Genomic DNA, 17,651 nt, shown 5'->3' on the forward strand with positions numbered 1-17,651 from the left:
ACCATTCCCAGTAACTTTAGTTCTGTTGTTAGAGCCCTCGTCTCACACCTCTGTCTCAAGCTGCGTCTGACACACCAGTCCGAGCACCTTCCTGAGGCACGTGGCATGGGAGCCAGGACTTCCAAAAAGCAGTTTTGGGGAGAAGGAGCTAGCGGGTGCAGGGCTAGAGGATGCAAAATTGGCTGCACTGGAGTAGAGCAGGGAGGAAAAGAGAATGCGCTTAAAACAGGAAAACATTTGAGAATCTCTGAGTTAGGCTGTGTTTTTGGTGAAAGTTGTGTGTCATCTCATACAGCAAAGATGCTAGCTGCAGTGTCAGTAGCGGAGTGGGAGTAGGGCTGAGTTCCAAGGAACTCTTACGCTTTTTATGTTGGGCTTGCTTTTCTGTTCACTCAGGTAATTTAGGTAAGAGGTTTACATGCATCCGTTGCAGAGTTTTTACTCTTACGACTTTAAGCTGTTGATTACTGAGGCACTTGAGAGAACTGAAAGAACGGGGCGGGGGGGGGGGGGGGGGGGGGGGGAACGTTATTGAACTTAACAGTTTATACTAGCGCTTCATTTTCTTTAACTTCATTTTTTCCCCCTAATATCTATTACTGCTTCTTAGCAAAGAATAACGTGAAAGAAGGGTTGAATGCTGGAGCTTTCTCAACATTGCCTACTAATAGCTTTCCCCCGCAACCAAGCAGTGGCTCAGCTTTTTCCACGGCATCTCTCTTTTAGTTAAAATACCTCATTATCATCAGGTGCTGTACCGTGAATCATTACAGGATCACTGAAAGGCCTGGTGATAGTGATGCATGTGTTCTTTGTTCCTCAGTTGCCTCCAGGAAACGCTCGGAACATCTCCCTCCCTGTTTGGTATCAACCCCACACCGATAGCTGTGCCTTTGATATGAAAGATGATGCTTTCCCAGCTGTTTTCTGTCTGACTTCCTAAATAAGACTGTATGTCACTTTTCCCCAATTCCTTGAATTATTCTACTAGGCTTTTGTTAGATCAATTAATAGTTTTGATCCAGTATTGAAAATTTCTATCTTCGCATGTTTATTTTATATGCCATTAGTAAGTCTGTCTGCCAACATACCTGTGCAGCAGTTGCTTCCATAACCCTTTCCTAACATTATTCCCACCTCTGCAGCCCCTTGTCTAGGTCACCATGTGTTATATTTATCAGTAGGTCTTTCTACATTCTCATTTTCATGTTTGAGATACTCTAAACTGCTTTAAAGTCCTCTCCTCTGGATTCTTTGCCCTCACACCCCCACCTCCCCTTTAGGATCTGGATAAATAGGGAACATGTGTTGTGATTCTGTAATTAACAGCTTTTTTTCTTTTCAAGCAGTGCTGTTTCTGTGTGGATGGGTGTGTGTGAGGATGGTGAGGGTTTCCTTAGACTGTAGGGTAAGTGGAGAACTTACAGCCTAATTCAAATTAATTCTGTTCTTATGAAGCTCAGCACCTGACATAAGTCAATCTTTTTGCTAAGTGATCCGAGTATTGTTTATACTGTGAGAATCTACAGTCCAATGGCTATTAGATTAATAATCTAAATATAAATAATTTATATTTTCTTTATATATAAATAGTCTAATTATTTTAGATTAAGGGGCATATGCCTGTTATTATATACAAAATTTTCCTCCTTTTCAGTGAGTATAAGAAAAATTCGATGCTGTGTTTCTTTTGGAGGTAGGCTTGTGTCCTAGTGTTTTGAAAGGGTCTGGGGTTTTGTTTGCGCCTGCTGAAAATATTGGAGGCAGCTGCGGTCACATCTTCCCTTCCCTTGGAGACGGCGGTAGTGTCTGATTTGTATGACTGAGAGATACGGTTTCAGTCTCTTTAAAAATGGTGACCTTCTCCACAGAAGTCCCCAGAAGTAGTGGGTTTTGACCGCGTACAACCTGCGGCCTCTGCGTTTCAGTAGTTCTTGTCTTTAAAAACATTCCTGGCACCAAATGTCCTCAGCAGGAGTTGTGAGAGTTGGATGTGGAGATGGAAGTGAATGCAAGAAGAAAAAGGGGACTTGGGGGCTCACCTGTGGAGGCCCTGGGCAGCTGCCAAACGCATTTGAGTTTAAAATCTTAGTCTTGTGTTCTCAGGCTGAAGTGTATTTTTTCCCCTGTCTGAATTGGGTTCTCTACCTCCCCATTCCTAAAGTGCAATATCAGGGCAGATTGAAATGTATTTGAGGTATTGCGTTTCCATCAGGGAATGTGAATTTCTTTTAACTGTGAATTTTCCAGGCTTATAACACTTCGGTTTGGTAGGAGATTTTTTTTTTTTTTTTTTTTTTTTGAGAAATGGCAATAGTTCTGTAATGTATTTTATTCAAATATACATGCATTTAGCCTTGTCTATTGCCATGTACTTTTTCCTGACAATTACTAGTAATTATATAGTTTGGTAATGTATTAGTATAAACCCCTCATTATTTCAAACTATTTCAGTGTAATATATGATTAGACATTGAAAACAAATCTCAACTGAAGGACTATCTAGTTTTTGTAACCTTGGGAATATTCTCAGAGGGGAATAGAATGTTATTTCAGCAAAAGTAATGAATTGAGAAAGTAATTAAAATATACATTCAGTTTGGGTGATGTAAATGTAAAAAATGGATTACAGAAAATCAAACTGCTGAATATGATGTTTAAATAACTCTTAGGTAGATTTGGAATATTTTTAATGAACATTTTATTTCAGTATTTTTGAGGCTTGTGGAGGGGAAACTAGCTGAAACATTTTCTTTGTTTTGTATTTATTTTTAAAATTCTGTTGCATGGACAGCTTTGCAATAAGCTGTCCTCCCTGCTTTGTGTCTTTTTGTTTTTTGGAAACAAAATGAGTGGAAAAAATGTTTGTCTAAAACGTTCTTCGTTACTTTAGAATATGTTAAAAGATTATCTCTGTTGATACTAGAATTAACTATGGGTGAACTTAGCTCATGGGCTACTAATGATGGTGTTTACAACAGGAAGGCTTAGTTCTATGAATTCCGTTTTCAGAATTGTTCCTAGAATGAATACATATATGGAAAATTATAAACTTGGGAGTTTTAGTACTTAATAGTTTGTTTCACTATTATAGATTCCTTACTGAAATTCAAGTTTGTAACCTATCTTTGTAAGTTAGTTATCATCATTTTACTTGGATTTTTGTTGCCACCATGCCTCTTTCCCATTAAAACAATCTCAATATGTTGGTGTTAGAAAATGGTTGTAATACATTTTTTTCCAGCAGCAGTTCCTTGTTGGTTGCAGTATCTGTAAAAGTTAATGACATTAAGGAGTAATGGAGTATATCTTTCAAAGCACAAGTAATGAGTAATAGGAGTGTTTCGACACAGTGTTTAAAGGGAAAGGGAAAAAAAAAAAAAAATCATGGTATTTGGTTTCCTGCCCAGAACTTTGACTGACTGTCTGGGAATTCATGCTGTATGTCAATGTTCTGTAGGATCAGTGTGCAAACTTTGGAGTGATTCTTTACAAAGATAATAGTGTCCTGCAAGTTCAGGGCCAGCGTATTGGTATTCTACAGTATTTTGAGTCAGTGTTGGTGAAGACCTGTATTTTTGAGGAAGTGCTCCATTTCCTAATAAATATTTCACTTTTGTCCAGAGAAGCAGAGGTGTTGTCTTTCTTGTCTGTAATATAAATGTATACTATAAAAGTTCAGCATTTTTGCAGATGTGTTTCAGCTTTGAGATTTCAATATGCCTTTTTCGTTGTCTTTTTTGTGTTTGCAATAATGTCATTGCCTCTTGCGTTGTCATGGTGTGTTTATAGTTCTGAAACTCCTGGAGACTTTCTGCGCCATTGTACGTTTCGTAGGTTCTTTGAAACGGCTGAGGTTAAGCTTGTGTAGACAGCTCTGCTGGAGCAAAAATTTACATCTTGTTTATTGACTCTTTGAAGTCTTATTTTCATAAATCACTTCACCAACAATAGCTATCCAAGCTGCATGTTGCAGTTTTTTAGAGCATAATGATGCTAGTTCTCACAGCTATTTTGATCATTGCTATATCATATGGATAATTGGGTTTTTTTCTTGGGAAAGAGCTCCTTCCCTAATTGTGTTCTTGGGGTGTCCAACTGACAGTATCTTAATGGATATGATTAAGTGGATGCAGGTGTTTGTTATCTTAACACAACTTCTAGTCTACACAATGGTATATTCAATTTGTGTTTTCCTCCCTAAGCAAGCAGCGTGGAATAAAAAAGGGTGTTGGGTATGAATGAGAATAATACTTGATTGCAGGAATCCAGGCATGGGAGAACTGGAATTCTTTAAAGATGATGTTATTTTATACAGAGGAGAAATGGCATTTTAAAATGTCTTAGCAAGAAAAGACAAGGTTTGGCGTGAGTTGAGGCTGGAAGAGATACAGAGAAAAATAGAAAAATTAAAATATTATTTAATTATTAGTAAGGATGATATTTTGCAATAGCAAAAGGCTATTACCGGAAGATTCTTAATCTGCCGGTTACTGAAGACCTCATCCACCATACAGAAGCAAGGGAAATGCCTCCTTCTCCCAGGTGCTGATACTCTTGAGCGAGAACTTCATTGCCCAGTTTTCATGCTCACTGCTCACAGCAATGATGATGGAGTCTCTGGTTGACTGAGCCTTTGTGGCTGCTTTGGTAGAAATGTATCTGGCAACCAGAAGCATCACAGATGTTGTGTCCCAGCTCCAGCAGCCCGCTCCCCCATGCCCCTCGCCCTGCACAGTGCCGGGACGGCTTTGTTCAAAGCTCTGGGCTGCGGCACCGCACGATCTGTCTCTTAGCAGAAGCCTCTAGCTGTCACCTCCAGTGTAGTGAAACTAATTCCACATGACTGAAAATTTGCTTTAGCTTGATGCTGGTGGAGTGTTTCACCAGCCTGTGTCTTAGCTCTGCGCTCTGTTCTAGCTGGCTGCAAAACCAGAGCTTTGGATAATCTGTCACTGGGCTTGTCTGCTCTGGGTCTGCAGGAGAACTGCCTTCGGTGCCAGGCGCTTGACAGCTGTAAGGCTTTGGTGTACGGGTGTTACCCTGTCACCCTGATTTGGCAAGGACACAAAGGTGAGCGTGTATGGAACTGAGAAAGGTGATCTGGTGATAAACGAAAGAAGTTCTGCCATTGCCCAAAAGGGCAGTGATGACGCTCAAACAGTTGTGGTTATTTCTGTTTGAGGATGCCTCTTCCCTTCCAGAGGTGTTGCTCTGAGCTTCCCCAGACTGTGGTACCTCCTGCAACACCTGTCCAATTTCACCATCTGCCGTGGTGTTTAGAGGGAGCAGGTGGCCAAGGTGGCAGAACTTGTCCCCCTGTTTCAGATGTGTGTTTGAGGTATGCCCTGAGCTTGATGTACTTTTCCCTTAGGGTGATCCTGGAACAGGACCTCTGTTTTCTGTGGAGCTGAGGGTACAATCAAAGTAGCTGGCCGTGTGTTGCGTGCCCTTCATGGTACATGCATTCACATGTGAAAAACCAACACACAGCTATCAGAAAAGAGCTGTTTTGAGTGAGCAACGCGTGGAAGTTTTCATTTAATGTGCAGCATCTGCAGATTGAAAAATGCTGTGTATGGCAGCTCTCCTACACACGCTTTCCTTCACACGTACTCCTAGTGGTAGGAGTAAGTAGTAGACTAACACTGCCTAGCACCTTGCGGTCGCTTTTTTTAATTACAGTACCTTTAAAGAATGCTTTGATGCTGCATCTTATGCTGCTGTCCTGTAGCTCTTGACTGGTCTTAAGGCTAATAGTTTCATGATGTCTTGGATGTTATCCTAACCTTTTTTTCCGTGTTCCCACGCCTGTGTTGGTCAGGTTCCTTCTTCCCAGTTCAGTTATTGTTCAGGGCTTGCTATGACAGAGTCTAGAATCCCTCGTTGCGTTCAAGTACCTACTGGGGCGGACGATGTACATTGAGAAGCGACTTCTGTCTTTAGAGGGTTATGGTCTAGAGGCAGCCAAAGGTCAGTTTGAAGAGCAGCTTTGGCTGTGAGCTTTGGGAGCCTTTCAGTCTGGGGAAGTTTTATGGAAACTGTCACCCTGATGAGTGTTTCTAAGGAGGTTTCAATCTCATCACTATGAATTTCCAAGGGCAGAGGGTTGCAGGTTTTCCTGCAAAACACCATAATTATTGTAGGATAGCTTTTGTCAATTTCTGAACACATTTCAAAACCCAGTCCCTTGAAGATTTGATGGCATATGTCACTTAGCATTTGAAGGTAATATTCTTGATATAAAGTAGAAATAGAGCTTGATGATTGTGGTGTATTCAATTTTCTTTGTTTATTGAATGTAGGAGCATCCCCAGGGCTACTTATGTTACAAAACCCCAGAAATGTTATTATGATAGAGTAAGCAGGTGGTTTTCCACTCTTTTGTTAGAATTCAACAGTTTTTATTTGATGAAATTAAGAAGCCAATGTATATTTATACATATTATGTAGAGCAAGGAAGGAGATATCTTCAGACAGTTGTCTCAGAAGTTAGTGTTTTCCATGACCCAAGTATCTTGGCTTGCTTAAAAAAAATACTAAAAAAAAAAACCAAACCCAAAAAACCCAGAAAGAAAAAAAGCTGAAATGTACCTTTCAAAAAAATTCTGCTGTTGGAAAAAAAAAAAAAAAAAAAGGAGGGGTGCTGGGGGAGAAGTCTTGACACCACAAGCTCTGTCATAGCAGAGTTTCTCTCGGATGTCTGGAAAAAGTCTTATACTTCTGGGATGCTTTCCAAAATATTTTCAGTGACCATTGCCACAGGCGTGAACCTCTTAATGCATTTTGCAGTAATCTCCACCACAGTGAAATTGATTACTGTCTGAAAGCTTCTAATGATAACAAGCAAGTAGGACAGCATAAATGCCATGAACTAATTTCTGTGTGTATTTTGTTGCATCTTCGGGAGTCTTGCAGAGACAGATGTGTTGCCTCAGGAAAATCCTGCTTGACGTTTTTTACGTAATTATGTAGTTGCATATTTATAATTTTGATTTTAGCAAGAATGATTATGTTTTTTCCACCCACGCATGCTCATGCACAAAGGATCTAAGTGTCTCTCCAGATACCTCAGCTGGTACCCAAAGACAAGTATCTGGTGGCTTCCTGAGTCTGAGCTTTTCTAGGGCTCATTTTATAGAAACTGAAATGCATTCAAAAGCTAGAAGAGTCTTCAGAAATGCCTTTCCAGCAGAAAACAATGGTACTGTAGCCAAGGTGTATCTTCTTCATATACCTACCAAGGAATTTCAGGAGGCTTGTAAGTAAGAGGCTATCTTTTTATGTGCAGATTAAGGGACACCAGGAAGCTGAAAATTCAGTTAAACTTACTATGGTTTTTTTTCAATCTTAACTTAGTATTCCTAATGCAAGAGGTCAGTAGAACTGGAGAAGTTCGTCCACCCAGACTATCACCTTCTGCACTTCTATTCAAAGAGAATAGGTTGCAGGAATTATGCAATTAAAAAAAGTCCCACCACCAAAACATATGTGGGTGTACATATATATAAAAGTATCTTTATACACACGTTCGTATATATGTAATAAGCAACATTGTAAACTGCATGAATGGAAAGCTGTACCCAGCTGAAAAGTCGGATCTCCCAGGAGCTGGTATGTCATTGTCACTCTGTGCCCTCTGCCAGCACAGCCATGCTGCACCTTCATCCTGTGCTGTCGCTCCCTCACCACTGTGATTGTTGGATGATCTGCAGTAGAGTGAAAAGTAAAAACTTGAGCACCGCTAGAGAAAAACAGGCTGTCGCAAGCAGACTTCACCGCAAGGGATAAAAAGGTCAAAGGATCCTTTTTTCGCCCCCCTCTACCTTTAGAACAGCCACTAGACACATCCAGCAGAATTTTTCCAGACTGTCAACCAGTTCATCAGTCGGGGCTTTCTCTCAATTTTAAATGCCAGCACCACTTCAGTTCAGAGGAATTGCTGGCTTCTTTCCCAGACAAGATTTCCCAAATTCAAAATGACCTTTCAAGATCCTAACTAACAGGAGCTAAACAGAGATTTCCTCTTCATCAGACCCATTCTCGGATTGATCCTTTCCTGACAGCACATCCCCACAGCACTGATCGGTGGAAGACCAGCCCTTCCAGTTGTGATAATAAACGCCTCCCTTGAAGAGGGGCAACCTTCAATCATGTTGAATTTATATATTCCAGAAGCGATTACACTTCTGTTTGATGCCCTGATTAACTAAAGGCAGAGGGGAGTACCAGTGAAATAACTGGAATTTTTAATTTTTTCTTTTTTTTTTTTTTAACCCAGCCATCCAGGCTCTGCACTAACACCATGGGATGCCTGCTCAGCCACTCCTCGTTACTGAGGGAAATCACAGATGGGCAACGAGAAGGCTGTTTATTGGGGTACCATGGCATGGGGGCTGCTGGGCAGGCAGCAGCCCCATGGAATGAGCTTGGTGCAGCAGGTTTGTAGCTCCCACTCAAGGGCCAGCTTAGCGGCTCAGCACAGCACTCCCCAAGGATTCTGGTTGTTCGTCGTTGTGTGCTGTGCCCATCCTCTCCTTTGGGCAAGGAGAAGGAGGCGTTCAGGGCTGCTCAGCCCTGAGCAGGTGGGTTGTGAGGTTCTGCTCTGGGGTGTGCTGTGGGAACACAAGCTGCAGCTTCAGCTTCCTATAAACCCTCAAAGTTGGACAGCTGTGCTGCAAAACAGTGATGTAGGGACATCCCATATTTGTGTCCTTCTATGAAGTCTTGAAATGTAGCAGGGCAGTAAACTCCTTTCAAGAAAGACACTAGCGACCATTTCTTGAAGGGATGAAGTGTTTCAGATACAGAGTCTTGTGATTCTATTCCTGAAGAAGTTTGGGCAGAAGGAAAGTGCAGAAACAAATATAGTACTGGATCTTATTGAAGAAAAACACTGTGGGAACTGAATAACACGCTGTACAATGAATGACAAGACCAGACTAAGGACTGATTTAACATTAGCATCAGGTTTAATCTCATAGTTGAAGTCAAAAGAGCATCAGAGATATAACAGGCCTCTTGAATTTTTTTTTTGTAGTATGGTGTGGGAAAAGGTACCAAAAGATTGGGAAAAAATCAGAAGTGCCACGAGTGCATGTAACTGCCTAGAAAATCTATTACAAATGCAAAATATAAAAAGATGATAACTCAAACCTGAAGCAGCTTGTTTCTATCATCAGATCTTATTCAGCTGCAGTTTCAGACTTGGGATTTTCAGCTTCAATTTGTATAGCGAACTCACAGTCTCCACCATGGCAGAAGGTAAAGTAACACTGAGGGAATATAAGATCTGTTATTTGTGCTCTGTGCCATGTGCTCCTTTCTTCTAAGTCTGCCTTATTGCCCTAAGCCATTGTCACATTGTGGTATTGAGACTTTCAATTTGCAGCTCTTGTTCGATTCTTTAGCACTTGCCCAGAGTTGTTTCTCTTACATGTTGCATAATGGTTCTTCTGTGTCTTTGTTGATACTTCATTATGTATATGCCTGTATGTGACAGCTCTCTAATATGTCATGGTGAATTATTCCTGGCAAGGTAGATACATGTAGTAAAATTGCTGTCTGGGTAACGTACATCCATTGTGGTGTAGCCCAGCTACAGAGTTCTTCTGGCACAGTGAGAGTGGAGCAGGAGGGGTAACGGCAGTGCGTTGGGGAGGTGTGATCCACCTGCCTTGCGAGGGGTCTCGGGGAGCAGGACAATAACTGTTCATTTTTTGCCTAAAGTTTTTGTCTGAAAATTTTCACTTGAGCACATAGGGAATCATTTGTACATATGAGCGCGCTTCTTGATGCCCGTATGGCTGGCTTTCTTGAAGAATGAGGATGTATGGTGGTTTGAATCTGGTTCAGTGGGCGAAGAAAAGAAATTCTTGGAAAAGTGCTTGGCTTTGGTGCTTTATTATCAACAGCTAAAGCCGCGTAGGAGTTGATGGTATAAAACTGGAGGGAGAGGTGCATAGGTAGAAGAAACATGGTCTTCTCATTTTCAACTTTATTAAGGATTCTTTTGCTACGCTTTTCGTAAAAAATCTTAGAATGTTTTTGTATGTGTTGTTTTTCTGTGAAAGCAGCTCCTTCTTAATTTTATAGTTTAGAATTATGTTTTCTACAGCTGTACCCAGGAGCATGTTCAGGCTCAAATCCCACATTGCTAAGTTGTCTGTAATAAAATAACTTGCTTTGTTTTTTTTCAAAAGTTTGGAATAATATATAAGTATCTCACGCTTCGTTTTTCAGCATATGCTTTAAAGCCAAGTGTGGTAAAGCAGAGACCATTGTGAAGATGCTGTGTGGCTTTCTAAACTGAGAGAGAAAAATTAACTGAAATAGAAACACAGTAAAATTCTCTTGGGTATATTTAGAATATGGTTAACTCTTGAATATTGATTTAATACTGTAAAAGTTGCTATGAGCCATCTTAATAGTTTGCATTTTCGTCAAATGCCACAGACTAGGTTATTCTGCACTGGCAGTGAGAGCAGCTCCTAGGTGTCAATGAGTCTGAGCAATGCCTTTTCAGGAGTAAACAGGCATAGTTTCAGCCCACCACCTTATACTTCCTATTTTTTATTTCTTCTTCTTTCTTTAATATAGATGGCTGTGGCTTAGCAGCTTCACAAGCCACTGCTTCTTGTGTCTGTTCCTGTCTGTAAAATGAGGGTAATGATCCAGCCATCTACAAAAAGTACAGCGCTGTAGAACATCGTCGGCTTGGTGTTACTGTCTGCTCTGCTGCTTAACTGCTTTACCAAATTGTTGCTCAGCTTTGGTGTTCCACCTACACATTTGAGCACCCTGGTTGCCCAGAGCAGCTGTGGATGTCCCATCCCTGGAAATGTTCAAGGCCAAGCTGGACGGGGCTTGGAGCAGCCTGGTCTGGTGGGAGGTGTCCCTGCCCATGGCAGGGGGCTGGAACTAGGGGATCTTTAAGGTCCTTTCCAACCCAAACCATCCTGTGATTTGATGATTGCAGGACACCTTAATGATGCCCTGCCATCACTAGCTGCTTGCAGAAACAAGGTCTAGCACGGTGCCTGGGTGTCAGGTAAGTATTAGTTACTAATGTGGAAAAAAACATAGTGTGGTGTCAGTCTGGAAATCTAGTTGAGAGGCAGAAATGCCAATGTTTTTGTCTAGTTCCCAAGCTTTCATTCAAAGCTGTCCCTCCTCAGTTTAAGATTTTAAAGGAGTTTACAGTTTTCTGTCGTTAATACCTAACACTGGTGTGAGAGGCATTTCATGGACACCTCACTTGGCTCCCAGCGCGCAGTAGTTACTCTTTGAGAGCTGTACTTTGGGTACAAATGAAGCACAGAATGAATCCTGCTCTGAACCAACCTTTGTTCCAGCTTTTCCAGCATGGCTTGTGTTTCCAGTTGGGAGTTTGATTTCTTTGAACTGGTGGTCCCCACAGTTGGCATAGATGGGTTTTGGTTGGTGTCACAACCCCCCCAGTTAGAGACTGGTGTTCTAAAAAGCATTACAGAGTGGTGAGCAAACCCGCTGGATGCCCCAGGATGTAATGGCCAGCACCCGGGCTCGGGCCAGCCTTTCAGCATCTGACAGCATGTATTTGAATGTTTGAATTGCCCTGCATGAATTCTGCTTCTGGTCCTCAGGATAAAATACAGGGAGTAAAGTTTGCCCTGTGTGTTTCTGTTGCCCCGTAGGGATCTGGAAGAGACAAATAAAAATCAGAATCACCTTTGAGAACTGGAAGAAGCTGAAATAATTTATTTGTTTATTAATTACATCTCTTTCCTTTGAAGCAAAAGAATTCTTCTTTTCCCCTTCTAATTCTTCTGATTCCCCTTATAACCCAGTTGGCTGCCACCGTGACCAAAGTTTCTTCTGCTGCTGTTTGTATGGAGCCTACAAAGTTCCAGAAGCAGGGAATGCTATCTGCCTCTGGCTGAAAAATGAAGTTCATGAGCTTGGAAGTGAGACCTCACTGGGGGAAGGGGAGGTGCTGTTGTATATTTTGCATCCCTTGTGCCATTTTGGACTTTGGCGGTATTTATTTTTAGTACATTTAAACACTGCAGAAGGAAGGGGCAGTTGTAATATGGCATATTTACATTGTGCTGTCAGTTCCTGGCAGCCTGCTCGCCTGTCAGAGAGCAGAACTAGTCCATTAAGGATGTGAGTGCTACTTATGCCCACAAGTGGTGAAACACGGTCTCAGGAGTGGGCAGGCCCCCCTAGGCTAGCAGGTTGGTTTGTTTTTCTAAGGTGCATTATGGGGATTTTTATATTTTTTTTTTCTTTTTTTCTTCATGTTACAGAAGCAGGAATGAGCCGTGCTACCTCCCCCTTTTTCCTTCTTCTCCTCTACTCTGTATAGGAAAAAGAGAGGCAAAGCCTTTACATGAGATCAGCGTGTGCTGGTTTTTCCCCTCGTGTCACGCTTAAGTCCTCTGCCCCATTATAAAAATAAAAATCTATAAATAAAAAAGAACAAATGCTGAGGGGGACAAACTGGACCCACAGTTATGTGCATGTCATCGCTTGTAGCAGTGTGCCTAGCCCCATTCCTCCCAGGCTTCATACATTCCCTATTTCTCATGCGGCCAGCCTCTCAGGATGGGAAACAGGCACAGAGTCACAGATAGTCCTGGCTGGGGCTTTTTTTGCTCTGCCATAACATAATATTAATCGAGCTAAGGCTGAAATGATGTTGGGCTCATCTGCTATTGAATTAACTCACGCTCCATTTGTACATTTATTTTTTTCCTCCTCTCTTTGTTTGGGCGGGGGACACTTGCTATGGGTTTTGCTGCCACACTTTAATGTTGCAGTAGTACCTTTCTCCTGGAATTAAGCAGTATTTAGGTCTGGTCTCTCGTATGTGACATGCTGTCTGTTAGTTTCAAGCATAGGCACCCCGTGATTTCCCTTTCTTGGAAGCTGCTCTGTCTCACATGTGGGTAGGAGGCCATGTAAACAAATACCAGCCACTTCTTGCCTTCGGTAGGCATTTCCTTCTTCCCGGTGGTACAGAAGAAACACTTTCTCACCGTTTGCCATCAAATGCTTCTCAAACTTTCCCGCTTGTGGAATTTTTGTTTAGACAATCAGATTCTTGGTATAGTTTGGTTTTTTTTCATCAATTTTATTTTTACTCCTCTGTGGTTGCTTGGTTTGTCAGTAAATAGTGTCTGTCAGAACAAACACTTCATCAGGAACTTCTTACGTTTCTGGTAATTGTGTAGTAAATCATTATAAGCATATTCTGTAATAGCGAAAGGTAAAACTAAAAATGAAGCTTATCTAGGTTTTTTTCTGAGTTATGATGGAATAAAAAACATTGACATTTCTGTCCTAAAGGTTTTAGGTTATATACTAAAAAAACCCATCTTAAATGCTTGAAGTGGAAAACAAAGTATCTTACATTACCATGCAGTCCAGCTTTCAACTGAAAAAAACTATTTGCATTTAATTCAAAGTCTAATATGGGTTGTCCTGAATTTATAGCCTAGGATATTTTTCAGGTGTGTGTCACTTTGTCTCAGTAGCGAAGCTAACACATCGTTACCTTTTAAATGCTACCAGAACTACTTGGCATTTAAGTTTATAATATCAAAACAGATCAGATCAATAAAAATCAGTATTGGACGACAGGGTACTTCTAATTTTTATACACAAATACCTGATCTAAAAGTTCCTTGTGTAGTTTCATTTACTACTACTTATTTATTTTTTAATTGATAAACTATGAATTTACTTTGCTTAGTTTTATTTCTCTCCGGGGTGCTACTTACTGAACAGATGACAGTATGCTCTCCCTTCAGGGGGAGCCGCAAAGGTTTGGAGGGTGTATATTCCCTGAAAGCGGAATATAGATGTGAACTGTGATATGTAGCTATGGACCGGTGCAGAACTAGACTCCTTCACCAGAATTATTGTTAGGTGAAAGAGTGAAGATTACACATGTGTATGAGCTTCTGTGGGTAAGAATTTCTAGGATGGCTAAGCCAGAGGCAGTTTGAAAATGCATCGCATTCATTTTATGTAATACTCCCACACTGGGTTTGATAACTCTTGTATTCAGCAAAACAAGGCAGTAGAAACCATGCTTTTCCAGAATGGCCTTTGAAATAAGTTTTTTTCCTCAACAGAGTCCTGTTGTGAAGCTGTCTAGGAAAGTGAGCCATTGTTGGACAAGTCACTCTGTTTTTCTAGTTTCGCTCTTAGGTACGTTCTCATCCAGTTTAGTTTTGCAATCAGCTGAGGCTTGGCCAAGTCGCGCTGCATCTGCCCTCGCGGGATGCACATCTCAGCCTCGCTGGGGCTGCTGCCAGTTCTCGGCGGTGGAAGGTACTTCTGCCTATTTCTTCTGGGAGATACATATTGAGGAAAGTGACTCCTTGTTTGGTTTCTCCTTTTGCCCTGTTTTATGGCATACGTTAAACTGTGATCTCATTCATATTTCTTACTGGCACGACCACTGTACTTGGTGTCCCAGCTGACAGTGAGTGCAATGGGTGCTAGACCTTTACACCCAGTTCTGGCGATGGCTAGGCAGAGCCTACTCGGTCTTGCTTCATGTTGGCAGGTAAGGGACCGTGAGGGACTCCAAAGCTTTCCAACACTGGTGATTTGTTGAACTCCCACAGAGCCATTGGGTAGCCAGGTTCACAAGAACCCCATTTGGTGTCTGCTGTGCAAATTCCAGGGCATAAATCCTCTCCCCACTCCATTGCTGCCATGGTGATGGCACTGGACTTCACAGTACCTTAACGGCCTTTGAAAGCTGTTAAACTCTGTGCCGTTTAGTGCCCTTGTCAGCAATTTTATTGTGATGGGCAGAAAGAGAATGGGGGTGTGAGGGTGCAAGTGTTGCCCCACTTGTCTTTGGATCGCTTCTGCTTAGCATCCGGGTGTATTTGCAAAGCAAAATGGAGAGGTTTGCCCTGGTTTATCCATCGGTACAAGGACTTCAAGGAAGTTAAACGCAGGGAAGAGCTAATAATGTCAGGGCTTTTTTGTTCTGACTTCATAAGGTAGCTTGGGAGCATTACTGGTCCTTAATGTGGAGTCACAGGAAGCATGAAACCTAGAAAAGGTGAAATCATAGTGGTTGTGCTGTAAGCGAGAGTTGTGATGACAGCGCAAAAGGAGTTGGCTACAGTAAGGGTGAATAGATAATTCGTGCTGTTTGGAGAAGCCAGCTCATTAGATTAGTCTAGTTTTATTTGTATATGGTATATGTAAAACCTCAGTGGTGGTATGATTTTGATTGATTTGTGTGATTTTTGTATTCCCCTGAAGGAATGAAAATTTATCCCTGGGATCATTGAATGCCATCCCTAAATAATTAATAATAGTAATTCTAGATAGAGATTAATTTTATGTCCCAGGTTACTCTGGTTGCTATGGACATGGTATAAGAGTTCTATATTGATTAGGCACTTTCATTTTAGTTAAGTCTGATCCTTTTCTTTTTAGAATTCAAAGGAATAAAGAATAGTAAATGTAGATGCTTATGTATTTGAAATGGAATTTTTTTGTTAGGAAAACATTTTTTTGTTTGTTTTAAAAGGATCAGTGACAAAGAACTAGAAGTGAGATTTCATTTCTCTTGCAGGCATGTCTATAAAAGATAAGCAGACATTTCAATTTTGGATATTTCCTTTATGATAATAAATGTAGTAAAGGCATTACCAACTAAATAGAGCTTGCGAGACCAGGCTTCTTGGAAACCTCACATAGTATTGGTTTAATTTTTTTTTTCTTTCTTCCCCTCCCCCCCCAGGAAAAAGAGAAGAAGTATATGCTTCCTTTGGACAACTTGAAAGTGCGAGATGTTGAGAAGAGCTTCATGTCTAGCAAACATATCTTTGCATTGTTTAACACGGAGCAGAGGTAAGAAAATGTGCTATTCTGCAGGTACTTCTATGAAACTGTATTTAGCTGAGCATTTTAATAACTGGGAGTGCAGTCCTGGTCTTTCCACTAGGTTGAGTGAACAAAGGTCTTGATACTCTTGATTTATCTGCTCCTTTACTGTTGCATAATTGTGGGATGAAAGGTTAAGTGTCCTCCTAGCCACTCACGGGGTGAAACAGCTCAACGGTTAGTCATCTAGCTCTTCTGTATGGCTGAATAATCATCTCATGATCCTATTTTTGTTTTGTTTGGCAATCACCTAGGCTTACCAAAACATTCATGACTTCTGTACCTTGTGACCAGATTCAGCTGGTGTAAATCACAAAAGCGTTGTTGATTTTCACTTTCTCTGGTGGAAAATCTTGTCTGTTTATAATCTTGGGAGTCATTCTATCGTTTATTTGGGTTTAAATACTGCTGAATGGAGAGCAAATGGGATTCCTCTGCTTCCCTAGTTAATAGGGTCTTTGCTTTGTAGTGTTTGCCTCATACTTTTCCTTTCGGACTCCATCCTCTGATTGAAGTGGTGTGGGTGCTTTATGGAAGCCTACTCCTGATGCACAGCCGGTTCAGATGACTGTGCACAAATAACTCAAGGAAACATGACAACACCGAAAGACATGCAAGTGACCTGTAAATTTTATTTTTTTCCTTACTGGAGAGTTGCATTTGCAGCTGTCTCAGTGGAATTGCATTTCAGCGGGTCAGGTGCAATTTCTGTAAGTTCTTTTTCAGGAAAACAAGTAAACTTAATTGTAGTGGTAGCATGGATAGATATCCTTGTTTTCTGCTTTTTTTTTTTCTGTTAATTCCCTTCACACCTGCTCCCTTTTGCCTTGCCAAATCCTGGCAATACATTCGGATGTTGCTGGAGATGGTGAGGGCTGGATGTGGTTCCCTGCACAGCCAGCTGTTATTGCTCCTGAACTGGCCAGAAATAGGCCTTTCAGAAGCAAGGAATGCCCCTCCCTCCCACAAAGCAAAAGCAAACCACAGGATTTCTGGACTGTCAGGTTTCTGCTGGCCCCAGAAGCGTGAGGACGCAATGTGACTCTTGCTCTGAACTACCCCATGAAGGCTTTGCCTACATCTGCTGACATCTCAGCTAGCCTACATGTGGATGTGGTCTGCCAGGAGATGCCCTTTGAAAGTATGTCACGCACATACTTGCTGGGAATAAGATTTCAAACACTTGACCACTTGCATTTCTGGAGCACAGAAAAAAGCTTTGAAAAACTGTTCATGTTTTTAAAAACATAAACGCTTTTCAGATGCTGGAAATTAATGTAATTCTGATTATTCTGCTATGGATATGTGTGAATCGTCCCAACATTGCACAAACATCAGTCAAGAAGGATAACTTTGTCCTGGTGGCTTGGTATCAGCTGTACATATTAAGTTCCTTCCATGAGATATCTGTTAATTTTAGCTCATTGTTTTTCCTTTGTTTTGGCTAATGGCTTTGATTATTTTCATCATCTTTTAATATTAATTGATAAAATGCTGTGAAAATCCAAGAGAAGCATACGTTTCCACTGGCAAGTTTGGGGTTTCTTTGGGTGTTACATAGCTGCAACATTCATGTTTTCACTGGATCTTCGTACACACTGGACAGCCACAATTTCAAAATCGGATGTCTAAAATATTTGCCGTGTCTGTAATAACCCTGCCCATTTCGGCCGCGAGTAGACCCTCCAGCATCTGCAAGCTGCTCTAAAAACATCCTTATATCTATATGGGCATGTTAAGACACGACA

At 41.3% G+C, this 17,651-nt stretch overlaps 1 protein-coding gene across 3 annotated transcripts in view; it reads left to right on the forward strand.

Moving 5' to 3' along the window:
• DNM3 (dynamin 3) overlaps nucleotides 1-17,651 on the forward strand; it is a 187,147-nt gene that overhangs the window by 101,706 nt on the left and 67,790 nt on the right. For all 3 annotated transcript variants that reach the window (XM_055815066.1, XM_055815064.1, XM_055815065.1), the window contains exon 15: nucleotides 15,761-15,870. In XM_055815066.1, coding sequence (XP_055671041.1) covers nucleotides 15,761-15,870 — 110 coding nt within the window. The remainder of the gene's footprint in view (nucleotides 1-15,760; nucleotides 15,871-17,651) is intronic.

Source organism: Falco peregrinus, chromosome 10 (genome assembly GCF_023634155.1).
Source record: "Falco peregrinus isolate bFalPer1 chromosome 10, bFalPer1.pri, whole genome shotgun sequence".
Lineage (NCBI taxonomy): Eukaryota > Metazoa > Chordata > Aves > Falconiformes > Falconidae > Falco > Falco peregrinus.